General features: G+C 38.2%; 1 protein-coding gene across 1 annotated transcript in view; it reads left to right on the top strand.

Moving 5' to 3' along the window:
• ASXL2 (ASXL transcriptional regulator 2) overlaps positions 1–27,726 on the top strand; it is a 126,779-nt gene that overhangs the window by 27,663 nt on the left and 71,390 nt on the right. Inside the window, exons 2-3 of the mRNA XM_055327106.1 lie at positions 19,805–19,887; positions 22,364–22,366. Coding sequence (XP_055183081.1) covers positions 19,805–19,887; positions 22,364–22,366 — 86 coding nt within the window. The remainder of the gene's footprint in view (positions 1–19,804; positions 19,888–22,363; positions 22,367–27,726) is intronic.

Here is a 27,726-nt window from a genome sequence, read left to right as displayed (position 1 = left end):
TTTTTGATACGACTCTAAAGCGAAAAGGGCATTTTAACCGAGGATAAGTTCATTACCAAAGATGTACTTGAGAATGATTTTTGAGAAACAGCGGAATTGGGTTAACTTAACCCTGTGAAGATAGTTTGTTGAGGATAGTAGAGTATAAATTTGAATATTTTAGGTGACTTGTTATGTGATAGGACAACAGTTGACCCTTGAACAACATGGGTTAGGGGTGCTGACCCCCACGCAGTTGAAAATCTGAGTCTAACTTTGGACTTCCCCCCAGACTTAACTACTCACAGCATTCTACTGTCAGAAGCCTTACTGGTAACAGTTGATTAATGCGTATTTTCTGTTACATGTATTACATACAGTGTTCTTACAATAAAGTAAGCTAGAGAAATGAAAATGTTAGGGAAATCATAAGAGAAAATACATCTATAGTTCTCTACTGTATTTATTTATTTGTTTGTTTGTTTATTTATTTATTTAAAAGATTTTTAAAATTCATTTGTGAGAGACAAACACAGAGAAGGCAGAGACACAGGCAGAGGGAGAAGCAGGCTCCATGCAGGGAGCCCGATGTGGGACGTGATCCTGGGTCTCCAGGATTACACCCTCTGCTGAAGGCAGCGCTAAACTGTTGGGCCACCCGGGCTGCCTGAGAAGCAGGCTCCTTGCTGGGAGCCCGATGTGGGACTTGATCCCGGAACTCCAGGATTACACCCTGAGCCAGAAAGCAGACACTTAACCGCTGAGCCACCCAGGTGTCCCTATTTATTTATTTATTAAAAGGTTTATTTTATTTTATTTGTTTTATTTTATATTCATTTATTCATAAGAGACACAGAAAGAGGCAGAGACACAGGCAGAGGGAGAAACAGGCTCCCTGCAGGGAGCCCGTTGTGGGACTTGATCCAAGAATCCTGGGATCACGCCATGACCTGAAGGCAAACACTCAACCACTGAGCCACTCACGCGTCCCCCTCAAAAATTTTTTAAAAATATTTTATTTATTTATTCATGAGAGACACACACACACAAACACAGAGGCAGATAGATACACAGGCAGAGGGAGAAGCAGGCTCCATGCAGGAAGCCCGATGTGCGACTCGATCCCAGGACTCCGGGATTACGCCCTGAGCCAAAGGCAGATGCTCAACCACTGAGCATCCAAAGGACTTTATTTTTTATAACTTATGGTTTTATTGTATTACAATCAGAACAGAAGTTTGAACATTTCAAACATATTTTTGTACTTATTGAGGCTTCCTAATAAACAGGAAATTTTTCTAATAATTTTCACTAGTGGTTGTGAGAAAAAGTTTTTGAAGAGTTTGAAGTTTGGTATATCTTTGAAATTAACCTTACTCATTTTATTATTCATATACTCTTATCTCTGTTTGTAATCATAAATAAGAATTGTAGTAGTAGTAGTAGAAGGAAGATTGGGAGAGAGATGCACTTTATTTATTTATTTTTAAAGATTTTGTTTATTTTATTCACGAGAGACAGAGAGAGAGAGAGAAGGTGAGAGAGAGAGAGGCAGAGACACAGGAAGAGGGAGAAGCAGGCTCCATGCAGGGAGCCTGACATGGGATTTGATCCCAGGTCTCCAGCATCATGCCCTGGGCTGAAGGTGACCCTAAACTGCTGAGCCACCCGAGCTGCCTGCACCCTAACTTTAATTAGGGTATGTGGTTGCTACACCAGGTCGGTTTTTACATTTTTAGTTTTAATTAGTTTTTTTTAAAGATTTATTTATTTATTTATTTATTTATTTATTTATTTATTTATTCATGAGAGAGAGGGAGAGAGAGAGAGAAGCAGAGACACAGGCAGAGAGAGAAGCAGGCTCCACGCAGGGAGCCCAACATGGGGCTCGATCCAGGGACTCCAGGATCACACCCTGGGCCAAAGGCAGGCGCTAAACTGCTGAGCCACCCAGGGATCCCCTTTAATTAGTTTTTTAAAAAAGTTTTATTTTAGAGAGAGTGAGTGCATGCACACACACAAGCCAGGGGAAGAGTAGAAGAAGAGGGAGAGAAACCCTCAAGCCGACTTCCCTCTGAGTTACAGCCAGATCCCAGGACCCCTAGATGATAACCTGAAATGAAGAGCTAGTCACCCACCTGACTGAGCCACCCAGGTGCGCCCCCCCCCCCCCCCGCTTCATTTTTGTGTGTATGGTTTAGCTTACTTAATTTTGTTGGGAATTTTTATCAGGGATTGTCTAACAACCCTAAAATTTGGAACCTACTTTTTTACTTAGACGTAGAATCCTTTTGCTGAAATTCTTTTCTGATAGTAACACATTTGTAGAGTGGTACTAACAGCATTGTTTTCCTATTCTTGTTCCTCCTCCTTTGTTAGCTGGCTCATTTCTTTGAGGGATTGTAACATACAGAGGGCTCAGAGTTGGCCTTTTTGATGACAAGTTTTGGATTCTCAGTAGCAATATTAGCTAAGGTTTATCAGTTTTCATGAAAGGAAGGCTCTGTGCTATTGAGCTCATAAATTGCCTTCATCCCTGTCACCATGATGTCTTCATTTGTGGGTCTGTTGGATATGTACATAGTGGTTTAAGACATTCTGGAGCATTTATTTGTTCAACCTGGCAGTTTGTTTAGGATTTCTGATAGGGTTGCTAACTTCCCTGTACTGGGGCTGCCCTGCTGCTGTTTGGTCTTCCTTGGCTTTGGAGAAAGCCTTGAGGCACAAAAGTGGAGAGACTCCTGGAACCTTGAGATAGGCCTATTGTCAGCCTGAGGTGAAACACTGTTAGTGTAAGTGGGAATTGTCCACAGCAGATGTGACTGAGTTCACTTGTGTGGACTCAGGATGAGATACAGGGCACCAACTGTTTCTGCTATATACTATGCAAAAGATGGGAAACAGTCCTCAAACTCATCATTAGGAGATAGTTAAGTAAATTGTAGTATATCTATACAATGGAATATTATGCAGCTATGAAAAAAGATCAGATGCTTTCTATATATAAACACAGGGACCTTCAAGATACTATAGTTGAATAAGATCATTTATTGAATATTGTATGTGACTTGTTGCCTTTTTTATGCAAAAGGAGAGTGTTTGCTTGTGATTACTTTAATGATAGGAGGATACATAAGAAACTAGTGTTTGAGGAGGAGATGGGGAAAATAAGAGGTGGATGGTGAGGGAGAGAAGGCAATAAAACTTTCCATGGTTTACTTTTTGTTTTCTTTAAATGTATCATCTGTTCTTTTTGTTGTTGTTGTTCTTTTTTTTTTTTAAGTAAAACTACCCCTATGAAATATTTATTATTGAGTTTGAATTTTATTTTCCATGGGATTAAATAAACTAGAATTTTTCATGGCTTTTGAACTAAACTAATCAAACAGGCCTTTGCTCTTATTTTGCCCTCAAATATTTCCATGCCTGGCAATTTGTCACTCCGTTCTCAGTTACATGTTGGGTCATCACAGGCTTGTGACTATTCAGTGGAATGATCTCTCTTCCCATTTGCTGTCAGCCTTATCATCCTGTTTTATTTATTTGTTTGTTTATTTATTTATCTATCATCCTGTTTTGTGTATTGCACTTATCACTATGTGAAAAAAATTTTTTTTCTTACATATCTGTTGTCTGTTTCTACCATTAGAATGCTCACTAAAAGCAGGGGCTTCTTGTATACTGTCGGCGATCCCTTAGCATCCTACTTTTATTTTTGTTTGATGGCTACAATTGATGGCCATATGGTTATATACAAATATCTTTTTTTCCCGAAAGATTTAATTTTTTTCCCCAAATAGAGAACTTTATCCTTTTTGCTTCTCATCCTCCCTTCCCTAACTTTTTCTGTTGGATATCCCTTCACTGCCTCTGTTGTATAGTCATTTCGAGCATGAAAACAGTCTGAATCTCAGATGTGAATAAGTTGAGTTTATACAAATCATTTCCATCCTAGCCTATTTTCAGATTTCGTTTTTTTCTATAATTTGTGCTTATTCCTGATAGAGATTTCAGGGAGTGTGGCATTTTTTCCACTATTCCTTCATTTTGCTTTAATTTGTTTAAAAATCAACTAATTGAAGTATATGCCAGCTTTATTGAGGTATAATATTCATTTAGTACAATGCACACATTTTAAAAGTACAACTGACTTTATTTTTTTATTATTTTTTTAAAAAGATTTTTTAATTTATTTATTCATGAGAGACACAGAGAGAGAGAGAGAAAGAGAGAGAGAGAGAGAGAGAGAGAGGCAGAAGCACAGGCAGAGGGAGAAGCAGGCTCCATGCAGGGAGCCCGACATGGGACTTGATCCCGGGTCTCTAGGATCAGGCCCTGGGCTGAAGGCAGCACTAAACTGCTGAGCCACCCGGGCTGCCCCTGCATACATTTTATAGGAAGAATTAAACGTTTTTTATGTTTGTTTCCATAATTCTTTGTATCTTTTTAGTATTTGTTGTGTCATAGTTATAGTTGTCTGTCTCCCCTTTCCGCTACTTTTATTCTACCCTAGTTGTGAACTGTAGGGTTTGTTTCTTACTTATCCTGCAGCCACAGGTTTTGGCACTTACACAGTTAGTAATTGTATATTACAGTAACAACTAATTTTAGGAGTAGTATGGATGTGTAACTGATTGAGAGAGGAGGTATAGCATAATGCTTAGGAGCAAAGAATCTTGTCCTCCGTCACTTACTAGCTAATGTTACCTTGGGCAAGTTACTTATTCTTTGTGCCAGAGTTTTCACATCTGAAAAAAAAGCTGTAATAATGACTACCTCATGGGTTTATTATAAAGATTAAATAAGGGCAGCCCCGGTGGCTCAGTGGTTTAGCACCCCCTTCAGCCTGGGGCATGATCCTGGAGACCCAGGATCAAGTCTCACGTCAGGCTCCCTGCATGGAGTCTGCTTCTCCCTCTGCCCGTGTCTCTGCCTCTCTCTGTGTGTCTCTCATGAATAAGTAAATAAAATCTTAAAAAAAAAAAAAAAGATTAAATGAGGGCAGCCTGGGTGGCTCAGTGGTTTGGCACCACCTTCATCCCAGGGCGTGATCCTGGAGACTCGGGATCGAGTCCCATATTGGGCTTCCTGCATGGAGCCTACTCCTCTCTCTGCCTCTCTATGTCTCATGAATAAATAAATACAATCTTAAAAAAAAAATTAAATGAGCTAATGTATGTAAAGCACTTCAGACTCTACCTGGCACTTAAATGGTAGATAAATATTAAATCTTAAGAATTTTGGGGAGAATTAGGTTTTGAGAACTTTTTTTACTTGAACTAAGGAGTGTGCATGACATACAGACTTCTTGGATAATCAGGTAGAAAGAATCTAAATGGAATGAACTAGATCGGAATAACTTTATAGAGCTATTCAGAATTGAGGGACCTTTAGGTAAAACTATACTTGTGAGTTTATGAAGCCAGCCTATGTAATAATCTTCTCTGGCTATCTGTAGCTGTTTCTTTGTATTTAAGTATCCTCAGCCACTTCTTACATTTAAGTAAGAAGATTCTGCTCTGAATCTACAAACTTATTTGCATTTGCATTCACCTATCATCCTTCTTTCTTGTTTAAAAAGAAAAAACACAGAGGATCCCTGGGTGGCTCAGCGGTTTGGTGCCTGCCTTTGGCCCAGGGCGCAATCTTGGAGTCCCGGGATTGAGTTCCACGTCGGGCTCCTGGCATGGAGTCTGCTTCTCCCTCTGCCTGTGTCTACCTCTCTCTCTCTCTTTCTCTCTCTCTATCATGAATAAATAAATAAATCTTAAAAAAAAAAAGAAAAAACACAAATATTTTTATCATTCTCTAAAGCTAGTCTTGCCACCTGCATCCGTAATATTCCAGTTAGCCATCACATTTTAGACCTACCAAATGATAGGCACTAGAGATACTATATGAACAAGACAGAAGGTCCCAGCTCTTATGGAGCTTATGTACCAGTGGGCAAGACCAATCATTTAAAATGGAATTATAATAAATACAGTGTGATAAGCACTACTGGACATGTATAGAATGGCACTGTAGGAGCATATTAGTTTTTGAAATCATGAGAGGATGAAAATGTACAAGGAGATTAGAAATTAAGAGAATCCTGAGGAAGATTAGCATTAAAAGATTGCAGAGAATGAAAAGTCTCTGGTGGAGAGGTAGGGAAAGGAGAGTCTGGTGTCACAGATCTGAACAGAGGAGTGCATCTCAGGACAGAGGTAGTGATGAACAGATACTGCTAAGCAGCCAGGTAAGGTCCTTTTCCCCCTTTCCTTTTCAGATATTTGGCTCTATTAGTTATTCCTTCAAAATTCCATGTATTATTATTAGCTATTTAGCTTTTAAACTCACATAGAAAGTTTGTATAGTTAGTTTGGTAGGTGGGGGATACTGTATCCTCTGAATTCATCTTGTTCCCAAGTGTGAAATTGGTAATATCTATTTGCCTCTCATGTTGGGAATGAGGAGAATTGGGTAGCTAGAGATACTTCTGTGTCCTTTTATTCTGATTCCATAAAACATGGTCAAGTTCGTTTGAACAATTTTTCCTTGACTCCTACATTTCCTTCACTGTTCTAGGAAGAGTTGTTTTAACTCCCTGTTGACACCTCATTGAGTGCTTAGACTCCCTCAAGTTTGATTTTCTTTTCTTGTGTAAAGCTAATTAAAGAGCTCCTTATTGCTAAATACAGTGGATTATGAAGTTATCTCAACTCTTAGCAGTTTTTTTTTTTTTAATTTTTATTTATGGGATCCCTGGGTGGCGCAGCGGTTTGGCGCCTGCCTTTGGCCCAGGGCGCGATCCTGGAGACCGGGATCGAATCCCACGTCGGGCTCCCGGTGCATGGAGCCTGCTTCTCCCTCTGCCTGTGTCTCTGCCTCTCTCTCTGTGTGACTATCATAAATAAATAAAAAAAAATTTATTTATTCATAGACACACAGAGAGAGAGGCAGAGACACAGGCAGAGGGAGAAGAGAAGCAGGCTCCATGCAGGGAGCCCGATGTGGGACTCGATCTCCTGTCTCCAGGATCACACCCCAGCTGCAGGCGGCGCCAAACCGCTGTGCCACTGGGGCTGCCCAACTCTTAGCAGTTTTTGACATTGTTGACCACTTCATCCTTCTTAGAATGCTTGGTAAAGCATTATGTTCTTCTGATTTTCTTCCTGTTCCTCTGGGCCACTCCTTAGTTATTTGCTAGTTTTTCTTCTCTCTTTAACATTGGTATAATAGTTCTGTAGCATAGGCTTTCATCATTCTGCATATTTTCTGTGTGACCTTATTCATTACTGTGACATTAGTTACACTAATTGACGCTTTTGGACAGTAAGAAAACCATATAACACTGATAAAAATCTGTAAAGATTGTCATTTTTATCTGTAGATTTCATTTTTTAAAAGATTTATTTATTTGAAAGAGCGCATGGGTGAAAGAGAGAATACATGCACGAACAGAGGGATAGGGAGAAGCAGGCTTCTCACTGAGCAGGGAGCCCATTCTGGAGCTCAATCCCAGGACCCTGGATCATGACCTGAGCCAAAGGCAGATGTTTAACTGATTGAGGTACCCAGGCACCTCATCTGTGCATTTAAAATTCAAAATAAATCATCTAGATTATGTAAAATTCAGGCTCTGCATTTCTGTGCATATCTGGAAGGAACTCATAAGTGCAGCAGTAATTGAAATACTGCTCTTATTTACGCTAGAGTTAAACTCAAGTCTTAGGGGATATCTAGATTATTCCTGGTACTCAAGGTATAATTTTAATATCTTGTTAGGTGGATGTAAGAATCTGCAAGTAAAAAAAATAGATGTATTAAGCACACTTTAAGGAACTATTTTATCATACTTTAATTCAGTGATGTTAATTTTAATTTTTAAAAAAGATTTTATTTATTTATTCATGAGATACACAGAGAGAGAAGAGAGGCAGAGACACAAGCAGAGGGAGAAGCAGGCCTCATGCAGGGAGCCTCACATGGGACTCCATCCCTGGTCTCCAGGGTCAGTCCCTGGGCTGAAGGCGGCGCTAAACCGCTGAACCACCTGGGCTGCCCAATTTTAATTCTGAGCAGGGTCGCCTTGCTGGCTCACTTGATAGAACGTGCGACTCCTGATCTTGGGGTTGTGAGTCAAGCCCCACGTTGGGCATAGGGCTTACATTAAAACAATTCTTTTGAGCAGCTACTCTGATTATCATAAAGTAGTTCTAAAAATTGTGTTTTGTAAGTAGTTCCATGAACAATTCCAAAGGAATGATACTTTTGTTTTTTGAAAACACTGCCCTCCTGTGGTTAAAGAAAGCTAAATACTTTGTAAAAGTACTGTGGTCTTTTTGTTTACATTAAACTTGTGGTAAAATAATATATCAGTAATAGTAATACAATATAGTAATAGTATTGTAATAGTAATTTACTGAAATAGTAATTTACTGGAATTTACAATATAGTAATAGTATTGTAATAGTAATTTACTGGAATACAGTATTTTTGCTCAGAAAGAAATGTGGTCATTTTGTCCTTTTCTCCATTGTTAGAGGTAAATGAAAAGGTGGATACATATTAACCTATTGAAGGGAGAGAAGCTATACTTAAATGTATAAGAGCTAAAATAAATCAAAAGAAAAGACCAGTCAGTTGTAATATGTGATGTTAATAAAAACCTTCATGGAAAACCCACAGTAATGAAAAGATGGAGGATAAACTAGAAAAAAATATTCGCAATAAATGTGATAGTAAAAGCCTTATTATTTATTTTATAGTTTTATTTTATTTTTTTAAAAAGATTTTATTTATTCATGAGAGACACAGGGAGAAGGCAGAGACACAGGCAGAGGGAGAAGCAGGCTCCCCACAGGAAGCCCGATGTGGGACTTGATCCCGGAACCCTGGGATCACGCCCTGGGCCGAAGGCAGTCGCTCGACCGCTGAGCCACCCAGGCATCCCAGTTTTAACGTTTTAATATATTGAATGTGAAGATAAACTCATACAAATGGCATATATACTGAGTGAACGATGGTTATGAATAACTAGTTTGCAAGTGAGGAAATACAGTAATTAAATCACAAAAGTATATTAAAATTCATAATAATATTCCACGAAAATGTTATTCATAATATTTTTAATCATGTTTCAAATGAACAACCCAACCTCACTGTTCATTTTTGGAGCATTCTAGGCAAGCCAGCTAATTATTTTGAAAGTTATTAAAAGAATTAAGCACTTAACTTTTTTCTGTATGAACTGTACATTCTTTAGGTAATCAAATAATAGATGGAGGAAAACTTCTCTTTTTAGAAAGATTCTAGCTGATGAATGAAGAAAGAATAATAGACTTATCACCATTTATGAACACCTAAATAAAATAAGTAAAGGTAGTGATCATCAGTGGCTACAAAAATAATTATGTTGGAATGCTGGTGGGAAATTTTATAATAGCTTATTGTAAAAAATATAAAATAGGTTGTAGTTTATAATATGAAACTTTCCAATTGTCATTTCAAAAAAAGAGACCACAGATATTTTTTGTGTTCTGATGTGGTATGACAGGAAGTATATAACACTGCCTATGAAGTCTTTTTGCTAAAATAAAATCTGAATCTGAGCAGGCCTTAGGTGTTAATTCTAATTTTCAGGAGATATGAGGGACAGAGACTATACAATTAGCAAAATATAGAATGTGGAAAACAATAGTACAGTCTACCTGGTTTCTTCTATAAATAAATTGGAAGAAAAAAGGGGAGAAATCCAAAAATTAAAAGAGAGTTTAAGACATGTGTTAACCAAATGTGGTGTGTATGGGTCTTTGAATACTGATTTGAACAAACCAGCTGTTTAAAAAGTTTCTTTTGGGGCACCTCGGTGGTGCATTTGGTTAAGCGACTGACTTTTGTTTCAGCTCCAATTCTGATCTCTGGGTCATCAGACTGACCCCTGCATCAGGCATGGTGCTTAGTGTGGGATTCTCTCTTCCTCTGCTTCTGCATGTCCCACTCATGTGTGCGTGCTTGCTCTCTCTGAAACAGATATTTTAAAAAAAATAAAAAAAATTTTCATGAAAATTGTGGATATTGTCTAAGTAATTTAATATTAAGGAATTATAGTTATTTTTTTGAGGTTTAAATGGTACTTTTGCTTTTAGAGAATGAGTCCTTATTTTTTTGGAGCTATAACTAAAGTATGGATGAAATATTTGAGATTTGCTTCAAAGTAATCCAGTTTGTGGGATGCCTGGGTGGCTCAGCGCTTGGGCGCCTGCCTTTGTCTCAGGTCATGATCCTGGGATCTGAGATCGAGTCCTGCATCGGGCTGGGCTCCCTGCAAGGAGCCTGCTTCTCCCTCTGCTCTGCCTATGTCTCTGCCTCTCTCTCTCAGTCTGTGTCTTTCATGAATAAATAAATAAATCTTACAAAAAATAATCCAGTTTTTGGAGAAGAGGCTGGTGGTATAGATGAAACAAGATATAAGCCATGTTTGTAATTGTTGATTGTAGTGTTCTGTTTACTTTTGTATGTTTTAGAATTTCTGTAATAAAACATTTAAAAGTAGAGTACTTCAGTCTTTTTTTTTTTTTTTTTAAGATTTTATTTATTTATTCATGAGAGACAGAAGCAGAGACATAGGCAGATGGAGAAGCAGGTTCCTTGTAGGGAGCCCGATGTGGAACTCAATCCTAGGATCCCAGGATCATGATCTGAACAAAAAGGCAGATGCTCAACCACTGAGCCACTCAGGTGCCCTAGTACTTAAGTCTTTAATTGAAAAACATTTCTGTTTCTCCCCCAGACTAAATGATTTTTTTTTTAAAGGGCTTTTTAACTTTTTTTTTTTTAAGATTTTTATTTATTCATGAGAGATATGGAGAGAGAGAGAAGCAGAGACACAGGCAGAAGCAGAAGCAGGCTCCATGAAGGGAGCCTGATGTGGGACTCGATTCCGGAACTCCAGGATCACGCCTTGGGCCAAAGGCAGGTGCTAAACTGCTGAGCCACCTAGGGATCCCTCAAACTAAATGATTTATATAGCTCTAAATATTGAGAAAATTTAGCATAAATTTTCTAAATTAAAATTAATTTTAGGTGCCTAGTACTTATTTTTATTAATATTTTATTTATTATAATAAAATAAAAAAATAAAATAAAAAATAAAAATAAAAAAAATAAAAAAAAAGATTTTATTTATTAGAAAGAGTGTGCTCAAGCACATGGAGGAGCAGGAGCAAGGGAGAGGGACAAACAGACTCTTTGCTGAGCACAGAGCTCTACATGAGCTTGATCCCAGGACCCTGATCTCAAGCAGACTCCTTGCTAAGCTCAGAGCCAGACTTGGGGCTTGATCTTAATGACCCTGAGATCATGACCAGAGCCGAAATCAAGAGTTGGATGCTGGTATGCCTGGGTGGCTCAGCTGTTGAGCATTTGCCTTTGGCTCAGAGCATGATCCCCAAGTCCCGGGATCGAGTCCCACATAGGGCTTCCTGCATGGGGCCTGCTTCTCCCTCTGCCTATGTCTGCCTCTCTCTCTCTGTGTTTCTCATGAATAAATAAAATCTTAGAAGAAAAAAAAAAAGAATTGGATGCTTAACTGACAGAGCACCCAGGCACCCCTAGTAAAAACACACCCCTTTGTATTTTTAAGCTTTTCAAAAATACTTAAATTCAATTTGCCAGCATATAGTATAACACCCAGTGCTCATCTCATCTTGTGCCCTCCTTGATACCTATTACCCAGTTATCCTATCCCTCCACCCATCTCCACTTTTGCAACCCTTTGTTTCCCAGAGTTAGGAGTCTCTCATGGTTTGTCTTCCTCTCTAATTTTTCCTCACTCAATTTCCCTCCTTTCCCTTATGGTCCCTTTCACTATTTCTTATATTCCATGTATTTTTATGTTTTAAAATTTTTAAATTTTAATCTTTAATTTTTATTTATTTTTTAAAAAAGATTTATTTATTTATTTATTTATTTATTTATTTATTTATTTATTTATGAGAAACAGAGAGAGAGAGAGAGAGGCAGAGACACAGGCAGAGGGAGAAGCAGGCTCCATGAAAGGAGCCCAATGTGGGGCTCGATGCCGGGTCTCCAGGATCACACCCTGGGCTGCAGGCGGCGCTAAACCGCTGCGCCACCGGGGCTACCCAATTTTTATTTTTTAAAGTAGGCTCTACACCCAATGTTGGGCTCAAACTCATGACCCCAAGGATCAAAACCTGCATGCTATATAATACCAACTGAGCCAGTCAGCTGCCCCACCAGAGAATTTTTTAATTTCCATTTTCTAGCTCCTTGGGCAGACAAAGAAGTCTCATTATGATTAATCAAAATATTTCGCATATGAATGCAAGTGCCTTAATCAGTGATTTTTCACTTGTTTTTTTTCGTACGGAATAGTCTTCATATCTAGTCTTTATATTTGGATATCTGTAATGTAAACAAGATTTGAAGTTTAGAGAAATGACATGATATGATTGTGAAGTCTTGGCATTTCATGTAAAATTATCTCATATTGTAAATTTTGTTTCTTGTGTACTATTTTTTTATTACCAGCAGGAATTATTAGTATAGGGCATTGTTAATTATCTGTGATGAAAATGATAAAAAGTCAAAGGGCGGGGTAGCTTGAGAAAAGCATGCTATCTTTTGTATTTTTCATCCTTCTAACGAACACTGGTGATTAAATGGGAGTATATCAGAATGTGAACTGGCAAACAATGTTGTCATGTAGTTGATTAGTAATAACAAAAGCCACTTTTATCAGCCACTTACAGTAAGTTAAGAATACTGCAGAATGTTTAATTTCATGTTCTTACCTTTGAGAGTGTTACAGCACTCACTCTACCAATGAAGGATTGGGATTTAAGGCCTTTAGTCACCTAGGATGTATTCTTAGGGCTGTTAGAAGCAGGCTGACCACTATACCTGTGCTTTGAAACTCTTGAATACTTTCCATCAATTAAAATTTTTTTCCAACCAAAACCCCTTATATGAATAGCTCTTACAGACACCAAAATAGAGTCTCAATCAATTTACTATTGTATATCTGTATGGGGAGGAGTATTTGTTATAAGCACTTGATACCATTTAAGAAAATCAAGCAGATCTTTTTTTTTTTTTTTTTTTTTAATTTATGATAGTCACACACAGAGAGAGAGAGAGAGAGAGAGAGGCAGAGACATAGGCAGAGGGAGAAGCAGGCTCCATGCACCGGGAGCCCGACGTGGGATTCAGTCCCGGGTCTCCAGGATGGCGCCCTGGGACAAAGGCAGGCGCTAAACCGCTGCGCCACCTAGAGATCCCCCTCAAGCAGATCTTTTATTTGTGCTCTTATTTATTATTTAAAAAATTTTTTTTAAGATTTATTTATTCATGAGAAACCGAGAGAGAGAGAGAGAGAGAGAGAGAGAGAGAGAGAGAGAGAGGCAGAGACCCAGGCAGAGGAAGAAGCGGGCTCCATGCAGGGAGCCTGATGTGGGACTCGATCCCAGGATTCTGGGATCATGCCCTGAGCCAAAGAAAGATGCTCAACCACCCAGGCGTCCGTTTTTTTGTTTTGTTTTGTTTTGTTTTTAATTTAAAGATTTTATTTATTTATTAGAGATAGAGATTGCACAAGCAGGAGTAGTGGCAGGGGGAGAGAGAGAGAGAGAGATTGAAAAGCAGGCTCCCCATTGAGTGGGGAACCCTACTTGGAGCTTGATTCCAGGACTCTGGGATCATTACCAAGCCCAAGGCAGATGCTTAACCAACTGAGCCACCCAGACACCCCTTGTGCCCATATTTAAATTTATGTTACACATTTTTGTATTCAGGATTTCCTAATGATAGTAACAAAGTGAAACTTAATTGCCAGGTGGATGATTGTATTAACTTCCCTAGAAGTCCCTTCTAGTTCTTGACTAGGGAGAGCATAACATCTATTGCACAAAGTGGTCTTCTGTCAACTCCAGTGCTTTTCAGTACGGTTTATAAAAACCTCTACATCTTCCCACTTTTCCCAAGCAGAGCTTGTCGCAACAGAGTTCCCCATAGATTTTAGTGGCAGTGTGTTTTCTTCAGGCAACCAAATGGATTGTTTGAGGGGAAGTTCTCTGTTGGAACTGAATCTGCCTAGAATAGCAACTAAATATGGAGCATTAGTTATACCTGCACTTATGCTTTTAATGTAGTTTTCTGCTTTGGGCCAATAAGTTGTGCATTTTTACTCTTAACTTGATGGAAATAAAATTTTGTTTAGGTAGACTTGGCAAAATTACTGAACATTCTACTTTATGCAATGGAATACAAGCAGTATATATCTAGTGTTCAAACAGCTCTCTGATATTTCTGTGATGTAGTTGCTAATTTTTTTGTTTTTTTAAGTAGGCTTCACACCTTAACATGGGGCTCAAACTCACAACACTGAGACCGGGAGTCCCATGTTCCACTGACTGAACCAGCGATGCACTCCTGTAGTTGTGTGAAAAAATTTTATAATTTTAAAAAATCTGACTTTTATTATTTAGATCATGTAACTTATTGCTCAGAGTCATTCAACAGAGGAAATATAAATGTCTAATGACGTGAAAAATCCAACCTCATTAGTAACTAAAACTTTAAAATTATAAGATATGTATACTTGAAATAGTTACCAAGCACTTTTAAAATGATATAAGTGCTGGTTAATGGTATAGTGAAACTGCTATACATCTGGTGGATATCAATTTGGCAATATTAAAATAACTTTATGCAGCAATTCCACTTGTTAGAAAACTTTAAAAATAATCAGAAACATTTGGCATTTGTTGTACAGTAAAAAAAGAAACAATAACACAATTATTGAGAATTTGCTATTTCCTCAGTTCTAGGCAAAACAGCTCAAAATAAAATATTATCTTTGATGCTCGTGGCTGTTCCATAAGTTAAAGATTTTTTTTTCTTAGATTTTATTCATTTATTTGAAATTGAGAGTGAAAGCATGAGCCGGGGCAGAGGAAGAGGGAGAAGTAGGCGCCCACTGAACAGGGAGCTTGACGAGGGGCTCAGTTGCAGAATCCTGGGATCATGATCCAAGCCACCCAACTTGCTGAGGCACCCAGGCACCCCTGAGTTACAGATACTGTTCTTATTTTCATTTTACTGATGAAATTGAGGCTCAGAGTTTGACTTTACAAAAGTCACAGAGCTCTAAATGATAGAGTTAGGAATAAAATTAGAATTTGTCTTACTCAAAGCCTGTGGTGGTATAGTGTCTTAGGATATAATGCCTCCTTAAGTTATTCTGATAAGCAACAATAGGAAATGAGGGTTAAGTGATCTAGTGTTCTATGTGTATACATATTTAGTGGAGTATTATGCTACTTTGAAATAAATCAGTAATAAATGTCTCAAGATTTGCAAAAATGGGCCTGTGATAATATTAAAACAGTACTAACTGCTATATGCAGACAAAATCTCAACTATGTACAGTGTACTGAAAAACTCCTGGAAGGGAATATGGCAGAATGTTAAGTCCTATTCTCTCATGTCAGAATCCCTTTATACATATTAGTAAACAAAACTTTTTGAAATATGTTCTAAAAAAATGTTCTAAATTTTCTAGAATGAATATATTTTATCATTGGGGAAACCCTTGTTACTTTACATATGGTGTATATGTCTGTACATAGTAACTCAGCACCTGGAATTAATTTCTTCCTTTGTAGAATATAATGAGATATCATTGGAAGTTGGTGAAACAGCCTTGTCTAGACTTTTTTTTTTAAGGGGGGTGGTGAGGGAGAGGGAGAGTAAGAATCTTTTTTTTTTAAATTTTTTTTAAGATTTTATTTGTTTCTTCATGAGAGACAGAGAGAGAGGGACAGATACAGGCAGCGGAAGAAGCAGGCTCACTGCAGGGAGCCGGATGTGGGACTCGATCCTAGGACCCCCGGATCATGAGCCAAAGGCAGACGCTCAACCGCTGAGCCACCCAGGCGTCCCGAGAGCAAGAATCTTAGGCAGGCTGCATGCCCAGCCTGACATGGGGCTCTGTCTCACAACCCTGAGATCATGACCAGAGTTGGATGCTTAACCGACTGAGCCACCCAGGCATCTCAAGTCTGATTAATATTAGAGTTTGAGAAACACACTCAAAATACTCAAATCTTCCCAAGCCTCACCAGGATCTTGTTTTTCATTTTTATTTACTTGCTTATTACTAAAGACAGAGCCAGAGACCTACCTCTTTATTTTTATTTATTTATTTTTGATACCTACCTTTTTAAAATACCGACTTAATTTGTAGACATATGTGAAGGCTAACATTTTCATTAAGCTAATCTTGACATGTTTCAAAATAGACCTGTGAGAAAAAGGTCTCTATCTGATCATTATAGTTGAAGGTCCCACCCATTCCTATCTTAATCAAAACAGTAAGTGACATTTCTGCAATCCTGTTATTATTATTATTTTTGCCTCAGCAAGTAAAAACTACCTGTCCAGTAGAGGCACAGTTTTTTATCATTCCAGTACATGTTTTAGTTAATAAAATAAATAGATTTTTTTGGTCATTGAACTATTTGCTTTGTATTAATTGTTATTATCCTTTTTAGCTTGGGAAATTAAGAGTTTTGCCATTCAAGTTCAGGCTATGCTTTGTAACTTTTTATTTATTTATTCATTTATTCATTCATTGATTCATTCATTCATGAGAGACAGAGGCAGAGACATAGGCAGAGGGAGAAGCAGGCTCTCTGTGGGGAGCCTGATGCAGAACTCGATCCCAGGATCCTGGGATCACAACCTGAACCAAAGGCAGATGTTCAACTACTGAGCCACCCAGGCACTGCCCCCCTTTTGGGTAACTTTTCTAAGTCTTACTTTTGTTCCTGGTAATAATAGACATACCTAAACCTGTGCTGCTCTTTTCTTGGATTGTTGTGAGGATCAAATGAAATGGCTATACAATTTTTTTTTAAGATTTTATTTATTCATAGACACACAGAGAGAGAGGCAGAGACACAAGCAGAGGCAGAGGGAGAGGGAGAAGCAGGCTCCATGCAGGGAGCCCGATGTGGGACTCGATCCCAGGTCTCCAGGATCATACCCCAGGCTGCAGGCGGCGCCAAACCGCTGCGCCACCGGGGCTGCCTGGCTATACAATGTTTATAAACCACAAGGCAGTTAGAAGTATGTACAAATTAAGGGAGAAATACAAAAATTTTGTATATTTTATCTGGGCTGCACTATAGGAAAATAGTTTTTATAGGAAGATATGTTTTTTGTCGGCTCAGGTTTTATTTTTTTAGTAGGTATATCAGTCTTTTGTGTCCTTACCTGACCATCTTTTGTGTGTATATTTCAATGTAAAAGCTCTTTTTTGTGCTACATAAGTTGGTACAACCATTACGGAAAACAGTATGGAGGTTTCTCAAAAAATTAAAAATAGAACTATCGGTAATCCCGCTTTTGGGTATATATCCAAAGGAAATGAAATCACTATCTTGGAGCGATATCTGCACCCCTGTATTCATTGCAGCATTATTCGCAATAGCTGAGACATGGAAACAACTTTAGTATCTAACAACAGATGATCAGATAAAGAAAATTACTATATGTACACAATGGAATATTATTCAGTCATAGAAAAAGAATGCAGTCTGCCCTCTTTGACAATAGGAATGAACCTTGTAAGCTGTATACTAAGTGAAACAAGTCAGACAGAAACAAACAGTGCGGATTTCCCTTAAACCACCCCCCCCATCATTCTCCATTGGATTTTTTTTAAAGATTTTATTTATTCATGACACACACACACACACACACAGAGCATGCGCAGCAGAGACACAGGCAGAGGGAGAAGCAGGCTCCAAGCAGGGAGCCCGCCGATGTGGGACGTGGGACTCCATCCCGGGTCTCCAGAATCAGGCCCTGGGCTGAAGGCGGCGCTAAACCGTTGAGCCACCAGGGCTGTCCCTCTCCATTGGTTTTAAAGAAACATTCAGTAAGATAACATCAAAATGTCTAATACAATCCAAAATCACTTGACAAATGAAAAATTGGGAAAATCTTAAGAACTCATAAGGGAAAAGACACCTACATACAATAAACCCAAGATGACCAAGATGTTGGGAACTATCAAAGACTTTATTTCTTATTTTTAAAAGATTTTTATTTATATATTTGTGAGAGACACACAGAGAGAGGCAGAGACTTAGGCAGAGGGAGAAGCAGGCTCAGATCACAACCTGAGCCGAAGGCAGACACTCAACCACTGAGCCACCCACGTGCCCCTATCAAAGACTTTAAAGCGACTATTATAACTATGCTTAAAGAAGTCAAGTTTAAGAGGAGAGTGATGCGGCATGGGCTGTGGGGAGCGAGACATTTTTAAAGCACTCATTTGACTTTGTTAGGTTCAGAACACAAGTTTCCAACCCATCTTCTCTGCACTAAAATTCCAGTGTCTAGTTTTCAAAGCCTTTGCAGAGCTGTTCTGATCTGTAGGTGTACCATCTGGTGACTAATTTGGGAACCTCATGGTATGATTAGGGTCAGATATACACATATGCATAACTCTGGACTGACCCCAGGAGTGTTTATAGAACTTAATAGTATCACTTTCTTGAGCTCCTTTTGCTTTGCAAGTTCCTTGATTCTTTCTTGCTCCTAGAGACCCTTTTTTATTTTATTTTATTTTATTTTATTTTATTTTATTTTATTTTATTTATTTCATTTATTTTATTATTTTATTTATTTATTTATTCATTCATTCATTCATTCATTCATTCATTTATTTATTTATTTTGAGACCCTTCTTTGTCCCGTGGCCTGACAGACAGGTAGGGCTTTATTTTCCTGTTTTGCTCTGTACTTCACATCTACCTTTGATGTTAAACAACAGGATGGCAGAGAAAGAATATAAGCCATGTGGATTCCATTCACACTTAAAGGACCAGGAGGATTCTGCTTTGTTGGAATTTTAGGTCCCTGTTCAGCCATTGCTGATAGTATCACTGCCAAGGCTGCTGCCTTTGGCTTGATTGGGAACACAGATCAAGAGAAAGGGGGAAAAACCCAGAAAACCTTGCCTCCCTGGGGGCCGTATTACTAATCTTCAGACCAAAAAAGAGAAGAATTCTTAGAGCTATTTCTGTCTACATTTAGTGAACAGTTCTTTTGTACTGCCTTTGAGTCTCGGCTGAGTGGTCCCAGAGGAAACAAAACCAGGAAACTCACTTTGGGATTAGTAGAAGAACTTGTAGTTGTGGTTTCCTACTTCAGGCCAATTGCTATCATTTTCAGAGTTGTTAGATCGCTGCTCCATGCATTCTCTCCAGGTTTTTAGTTGTGTTCACCCTGAGAGAAGGATAAACTATGCTTACTCCTTTTTTTTTACCAGAACCAAAATACAGATACCTTTTTAATATTGTTGCAATTATATTACTCATTTTTTTCTGGCTAAGAATTTATTGAGAATTCATGCCATATGAGGCTTTGCTGGAAATATAAAAATGGTTAATCTTTAAGTACCTATAGTAGATCTACAGTTAGGCGTGTGATATGGAGGTAGAGGCAGAAAGTAAACAATTTCATATTACACATTAGTAATAAATAACTTAGTTATTAATCTGACCCTTTTTGATCCATTTCTGCTTCAGGACTTGATATACTGTTTGTGGCTAAAAGAAAAACCCGTTTATATTCCATTAATTTTTTTTAATTGTCCCAAAATATAAGGAATGGAAAATCTCTGGATATGTATGTGCTGGATGAAATTAATACATAGTTTTAATAAGAATAAGAAATATATATATATAATTATAAGAACTTAAAACAAGAAGAAATAATTTATTATTATATACTTGTTTCTCAGGTCTTAGAAAAATACCCCAATACACCCATGAGTCATAAAGAAATTCTTCAAGTTATCCAGAGAGAAGGACTAAAAGAAATCAGGTGAGTTATTTAAATATTATTAGTAATAATTATAATACTTGATTAGAGTGTTTCATAGTATATAGCAGTGTACCTTAGTTCTGAAGATTAATGATTTAGTAATAACTGCTTTGCTAATTTCTGATTTGTTTAGTTGTCAGATCTTTTGAGTTTTCAGTAATAGCACAGTTACAAAATCCACAAGTAAGTTTAAAAGAAAATTCTTAGCTGTGTCCAACCCATGCACTTTAATTCTTAGGAAAGCATGGAGCCATCTTCAAGCCTTCATCTATGAGTTCAGGCTTTTGATAAAATAAGCTTGGTCATTAGCAGGTAAAAAGTACTCTGTAGTACAAAGAGAGGACTAGAGGTAGATAGTCTAGGAAGAAGTACCTTGTTCAAAAGGAATAAATTGGGAAAGATGTTAATAAAGCAGTGTATATTTCATGTAATAATCTTATGCACAAGTAAAACAGCTTGGGGTCAATTAATACAGGACCAAAGGTAAAACACACTAATTTTTTAAGAGCCTTATATTAACAATAGTGTATAATAGTCACTTCATAATCAATTCCCCCTGCTATCAAGAAATGTTAAAATAATAGTCAATATAGTTGGTATTCTTAAAGTAGAAATCTGGGAGTCTACATGAGAGATATTTTCATTAAAATGGAAAAGGTTGCAGTGCTTTAAAACTGCTACCAGTTGTTCTCAGTAGGGGTGGTATTGTGTAAACACCCATAGGGAAAGTGTTTAGAATTTATGGGGTTATTTTTGGTGTTTTGTTTTTTTTTTTTTTGAAGGGGGGTTATTTTTGGTTTTCCAAGTGTCTAGAAAGGAAGGGAGCACTGTGGCATTTAATGCTCAGCAAACAGGGATGCTAAATGTCTCACATTGTGTTGGACAGTCCTCCACACTGAATTGTTCAGCTCAGTTGCCAGAGTAGTAGTGAGCTATGCTGAAACATTTGTAAATGGACACTAGTGTATTTTTTGATACAAAGCAATCGCATGTCTAGATTTTAATTCTTATTTTCTTTAATATAAAATTAAGTTTTTGGCCCTTTGCTAACATAGCTAAAAAATTTTGTTTTGACCTATGGCCAAATGTTAGTAGGCTGGGAATAAATTAGGTTTGTTTTATTACTATGAAACAATGAAGTATAAATTAGTTTTATTTCACTTTATGTAACATGTCTCTGAGAAATTGTTTGGATATTTGTAAATTAAAACATTGAAATGCGGGATCCCTGGGTGGCACAGCGGTTTGGCGCCTGTCTTTGGCCCAGGGCGCGATCCTGGAGACCCGGGATCGAATCCCACATCGGGCTCCCGGTGCATGGAGCCTGCTTCTCCCTCTGCCTATGTCTCTGCCTCTCTCTCTTTCTCTCTCTGTGACTATCATAAATAAATAAAAATTAAAAAAAAAAACATTGAAATGCATTTGAGGAATTAGCTTTTAAACATTGTAAATTAAAAGATTAATCACTTATTTTATCAATGATACAATTCTAATTTTTTTTTTTTAAGATTTTATTTATTTACCCATGAGAGACAGAGAGAGAGAGGCAGAGACACAGGCAGAGGGAGAAGCAGGCTCCATGCAGGGAGCCCGATGTGGGAATCGATTCCAGGTCTCCAGGATCACGCCCGTGGCTGAAGGTGGTGCTAAAGCACGGAGCCACCCGGGCTGCCCACAATTCTAAATTTTTATTTGAATTAGATAAGCTTTATTAGATTAAAATTAAAGCATAAAATTAAAGCCTTTTTTTTTAAGATTTAATTTATTTATTCTTGAGAGATAGAGAGAGAGAGAGGCAGAGACATAGGTAGAGGGAGAAGCAGGCTCCACGCAGGGAGCCCGATGTGGGACTTGATCCTGGGTCTCCAGGATCATGCCCTGACCGGAAGGCGGCGCTAAACTGCCAAGCCACCCGGGCTGCCCAAGCCTATGTATTTTTTTTTTTTTTTTTTACTTTTTTAAAAATTTAAATTCAATTAATTAATGTAGAGTGTATTATTAGTTTCAGAGGTAGAGTTCAGTGATTCATTAGTCTTATATTAACACCCAGTGCTCATTACATCATGTCCCCTCTTTAATGTCCATCACCCAGTTACCCTGATGCCCCTCACTCTCCACATAAAGCCTATTTAATAACACCAATTTGTACAAAGCTACAGGGGAAAAGATAGTTATTTTTGTGGCCTGAGGAACAAGTTCTACTAAGGTATTTTATTATTCTTTTATAACGCTATTGGGTTATTGAATAGGATGAGTAAGAGATTTCATTTTTTCCTTAATATTAGACTTTTGATACACTGGGGAAATAGATCAGGATGTCTGGTATACAGAAACCAGATTCCCATCAGTCCCTTAGATCTAAATGCCATTTGGAGAGTCGTGTAGCTCCAATGTACCAAGGGTCTATGACTTTATACTTGTCATTATCATTTCTTGGAAGCAGGCAAGAATAGTAAATAAGTAAAGAATAGTAAAGAAGGTGAAAAAAAGAACTTTAGAAAAAGCAAGATGGTAGTCATCAAAAATAGCTTCTGGCTTTGTTTAGTGATAACAATTTATAAGTAGCTGTTCTTGATTAAATTACATTGTTGTGATGCAGTTATGTGACCATAAAGCAGTTCTTTCTAAGTCAGCAGTGACTTCCATTTTGTTAATTCCATGGGACTTGTAGTTCCTGATTCTTATTTCTTAGAATTATTTAACATAGCCAAATACTGGTTCCTTCTTGAAACTGTTTTGTTACCTGAAGTGACCACAAACATTCCTCCTTCTTCCTTCTCAGTTTTTTTGCTTATTACCTTCTAACTTATGTATAATTTTGTCCATTCCCATAGCTTTAAATATTATATGTTGTCAATTCTCAAATATGCAGAGAAGCTGTTTCTTGCCTCAGTCTTTGTATATGCTGCCTTCATAGCAGGGAATGTGCTTTTGTCTCAGTTGCATCTTATTTTTTAGGTGTCAGTTTGAGTACATCTTTTTAAGAGAACTTTGGCTGACTTTACAAACTAGAGCAAATTTCCTTTTTTATTTTTTTTTTTTAAAAATTTTTTTTATTTATTTATGATAGTCACAGAAAGAGATAGAGAGAGGCAGAGACACAGGCAGAGGGAGAAGCAGGCTCCATGCACCGGGAGCCCGACATGGGATTCGATCCCGGGTCTCCAGGATCGCGCCCTGGGCCAAAGGCAGGCGCTAAGCCGCTGCGCCACCCAGGGATCCCCAAATTTCATTTTTTAGTTTATTATAGTGTTCTGTTTATTTCTGCATACCACCTAAAGGCTTGGAATTACATATTTTTGTGATCTTAAAAAAATCATACAGCTTATTTATAGCTTACAGTAAGGTAGCTCCATGAGGGCAGTGATATTTGTTATTTTTTCCCCTTTCTCTTTTATGCTTGGCATATACCAGACACTGAAAGCCTTCTAATTAATGCATATATGAAGTATCAGTGGTTGGAAGATCACATTCAGATGCAGTTACAACTCACTCTCTTGCTGTGATGATGTATTAAATGATTAAAGTTTTTAGACAGGTTACAGAATGAAGTAGATAATATCTTTTTTAGAAGACTTTATTTATTTATTTGATTGATAGAACACAAGCGGGGGGAAGGGTAGAGACAGAGGGAGAAGCAGGCTCCCTGTTGAGCTGGGAACCCGATATGGGGCTCGATCCCAGGACCCCGGGATCACAAACCAAGCCAAAGGCAGACACTTAACCAACTGAGCCACCCAGGTGCCCTGAAATAGATAATATCATTATTGAAGATGCGCTACTTCTTACAGTTTATTTTCCTTCTTCAGTTCTCAGTACATGGCTTTCATTTCTCGTTTCCCTTTGTAGTTTTCCCTGTGTTCCCCATTCTGAAGAGGCTCACTTAATTTTTTTTAACATTTAATTTAATTTATTTATTTGAGAGAGAGAGAAAGAATGAGCTGAGTGAGGGTCAGAGGGAGAGGGAGAAGCAGACTCCCTGCTGAGTAGGGAGCCCAGCCCGTCTTGGGGCTGATCCCAGGACCCCAAAATCATGACCTGAGCCAAAGGCAGATGCTTAACTGACTGAGCCACCCAGGTGCCCTGCTATTGCATAACATTAAAGTGGAAATAGCCCAAATGTCCATCAAATGGTGGAATATTATTCAGCCTTATGAAGGATTGAAATTCTGTGTGTATGAACCTGAAAAACGTGCTAAGTGAAATAAGATAGACACAAAGGTCAAATAGTGATGTGGCAACAGGAAAAAAAGGGCAAATGTATGATTCCTTTTATGTAAGTTACTTAGGACAGGCAAACTCACAGAGACAGAGAGTAAAATAGAGTTTACTAGGGGCTAAGAATAGAGAAGAATAGAAAGTTATTGTTTAAATTAGTACAGAGTTTGTTTTTGGGATAATGAAGAAATTCTGGAAATGGACAGTAATGATTGCACAGCATTGTGAGTGTATTCAATGCCACTGCAATCTACACTTATAAATGGTTCAAATGGTAACTTGCATGTTATGTATATTTTGCCACAACTAACGAACAAAAAAAGTATGAAAAATGAGGTGATTGGCTTTTGGCTGTACTTGTCCCTTTAAGAACTTAAAAGAGTTTTTTAGGGGATCCCTGGGTGGCTCAGCGGTTTCATGCCTGCCTTTGGCCCAGGGCGCGATCCTGGAGTCCCGGGATCGACGTCCCGCGTCGGGCTCCTGGCATAGAGCCTGCTTCTCTCTCTCTCTCTCTCTCTCTCTCTCTCTCTCTCTCTCTCTCTCTCTCTCTCTATCATAAATAAATAAAAATAAATCTTTTTTTTTTTTTTTAAAGAGTTTTTTAGCGATGTTTTTTGCAGTCTTTGACCTTTGCGGTTTTATAAGTCTCAGGATCTGGTCAGCAGATGGAAGCTATATGGTAATTTAAACAGGGAAGTTATTAAGTTAACTGGTTAAGTTGTTAATTGGTTAACCAGAAACTATTTAAAGAGAGCAACTAGTAACTTAGGGCTGAGGGCAGTATGCTCTAGGAAAGAGTAACTTTCAAGAATCTCCCTCTATGTCCCTAGGTTGTGATTCAGATCTTAATGGAGTAGGTGGGGTTTGGTCCAGTGGATGACAAAGATCACTGGTGCTGTAGCCTGGGCTGGCAAATAGGAATCTGCCTACTGGGCATTAGTAGAACTTGCTGGAAAGCCTCCTGTTGGGCATCTGTCCCACAGTCACTCGGGAGCCGGCTGAGGCACCAGCAGAATTTTCTGGGAAGCCACCCACAGTCATTCAGCTGAACCTTGCTGAAGGTTAGGTGCCACTAAGTGTTCCTCATGTTGCTGGGTGCTGCCTGCCATAAGAACAGGCAGGCAAGGGCACAGTAAAACCAGAAAGAAAGTCCCCTTTCATTCTGCAGTGTTCCTCCAGTTCTCTGCTGACAAAACTTAACATCGAGCCAGCTGGCAAAGGAGGAGTGTTTATAGGGTCCAGCTCCACTAGGAGAAAGACAAAGAAGGTTGGATTTGGAGCTAAAAGTCAATAAATTGATAACTAGCACAGCAGCTGTCAGTAGTTTTTCAGTAGAATAACTGAGATCATTGTATGGCCCCCCACAATGATTTGTTTCCATCTTCACTCCAGCTAAATAGATACACTGCTGTTCTCTGTACAGGATCTAAGATTTCTCACCATAGGACATAGAGCAATCTTTTATCTTCACTTTTTTATGAAAAAAATCTTGATAGTCTTTCAAAATCTCCTATGTTTTTTCTTAGCCTGCTTATATGGTATTATGGGGGTTGAGTTTTGAATACTGAGCCATCTTTGCACACCTGTAATCCTGCTTGGTTGTGGTGTATATAATGTATTTTATACACTACTGCATTTGGTTTGTTTTAACATTATTGAAGATTTTTGTTTTCGGGTCCACAAGAGATGTTAGTCTGCAGTTTTCTGACTTCTGTACAGTTACTGTCTGGCTTGGGTCTCAAAAGTAACATAGGTCTCATAAAAGTATTTGAGAAGTGTTCTCGAGACCTTCTCTTTTCTGGAGGATATTGTGTGAAATTTGTGTTCTTTATTTGGTGGAATTCTCAATCGAAACAGGTTGGACTTAGAAGTTTCTTTTTCAGGAGCTTTTAAATAAAAATTTGATTCCTTTAATGGCTATAGGACTATGCAGATTATCTGTTTTACATGGTTGAGTTTGGGTAGTTGATAGTTTTTGAGGAATTTTTTATCCATTTCTTCTGATTTGCCAAATTGATTGGGAGCTAAGTTATTTGTACTAGTCCCTCACTGTCCTTTGAAAGGCTGTATAATCTATGGTGTCACTTCTGTTTCATTCCTGATATTGGTGATTTGTGTTTTTCATCAGTTATCTTTTCAGTCTCGCTAGAGATTTATTAATTTCATTATTCTTTAAGAAAGAAACCAGATTTTATTTCTTTTTTTCTGTTGTTCTTGTCAGGTTTTTATCATTTTATGGCTCAGGATATGGTCTGTCTTGGTATATGTAAATGTTCCATGCATGTTTGTAAAGCATGTGTGTTTTCTGCTGGTTTGGGGTAGAGTGTTCTATAAATGTCAGTTATGTCATATTGGTTAATAAGGTTGTTTAGATCTTCTTCTGATTTTCTGTTTGTTTTATTTTGAAAAAAGGCTGTTGAATTCCTTTTCTTCCTTTTTTTTTTTTTAAGATTTTATTTATTCATTTGAGAGAGAGAGTGACCAAGAAAGAAAGAGAACACAATTTGGGGAGGGGGGAAGACAAGGGCAGCAGGAGAGGGAGAAGCAGACTCCCCCACTGAGCAGGGAGCTGGAGGCAGGGCCTGATCTGGGGGCCCCGAGATCATGACCTGAGCTGAAGGCAGACACTTAACCTGACTGAGCCACCCCAGGTGCCCCAAGGCTGTTGAATTCTACAATTATAATTGTTTATTTGTCTTTCTCTTTTTAGTATTTTTGGTTTTTGCTTCATGTATTTTGAATATTTGTTGTTAGGTATAAGTACATTAAAGGCATTAAAGTTGGGCAGCCCGGGTGGCTCGGTGGTTTAATGCCACCTTCAGCCCAGGGCCTTGTCCTATCAATTGATGGACATTAGAATTATTTTCACTTTTTGGCTATTATGAATAATGCCACTGTGAACATCTGTGTACACACTTTGGGAAGTTGGTTTTTGTACTTTTGTCCACAGGTTTTAGTTGGAACCAGCCAGAGGGAGAGAGGCTCTTGGGTCTGTTCTGTCTTTACCAAGTCTCTTTTAGTCAATTTTACTTTTATTTTTTTATTTTTTAAAGATTTTATTTATTTAAGAAAGATAGAGCGTGTGCAAGCACACATGAGCAGGGTGGGGGGCAGAAGGAGAAACATACTCCCTGCTGAGTAGGGAGCCCAATCCCAGGACCCCAGGATTGTGACCTGTGCCAAAGGCAGGGGCTTAACTGACTGAGCCACCCAGGTGCCCACAACTTGGTCAAGTTTAGATTATGAAATTGAATTGAGCCTGAGATTCATAGAATTCATGGAAGCGTGAATTAACCCACAAATTTTAGTTCAAAATCATTTGTGTGTTTCTTCGACTTAGGCAAAATTCTAGATTTTGGTGTAGCTTTTTTTTGTAGTCATTTAAAAAATTACTATAAGGGGATTTATCACAGGTAATCTGGTGTAGGCTATTTAACAAATGTTTTATGACTAGTATTTGGAACCTCTGTGTTGACTAGTTCCATAATTGGAGTTTGTTTTTTGAACCAAATAAGTAAGTAGATGTGAGTAGAACACAGCAAACCAGTATGAATCCATTGCTGAGGGTAAATGTATAAGCATTGCTCTGTCCAAATGTGTAGTCAGTCCTCAAAGGGAAAT

The sequence above is a fragment of the Nyctereutes procyonoides genome, unplaced genomic scaffold (genome assembly GCF_905146905.1).
Source record: "Nyctereutes procyonoides isolate TBG_1078 unplaced genomic scaffold, NYPRO_anot_genome, whole genome shotgun sequence".
Taxonomy (NCBI): Eukaryota; Metazoa; Chordata; class Mammalia; order Carnivora; family Canidae; genus Nyctereutes; species Nyctereutes procyonoides.
The sequence above is the reverse complement of the archived record's forward strand: the minus strand, read 5'-3'. Positions and strand labels throughout refer to the sequence as shown.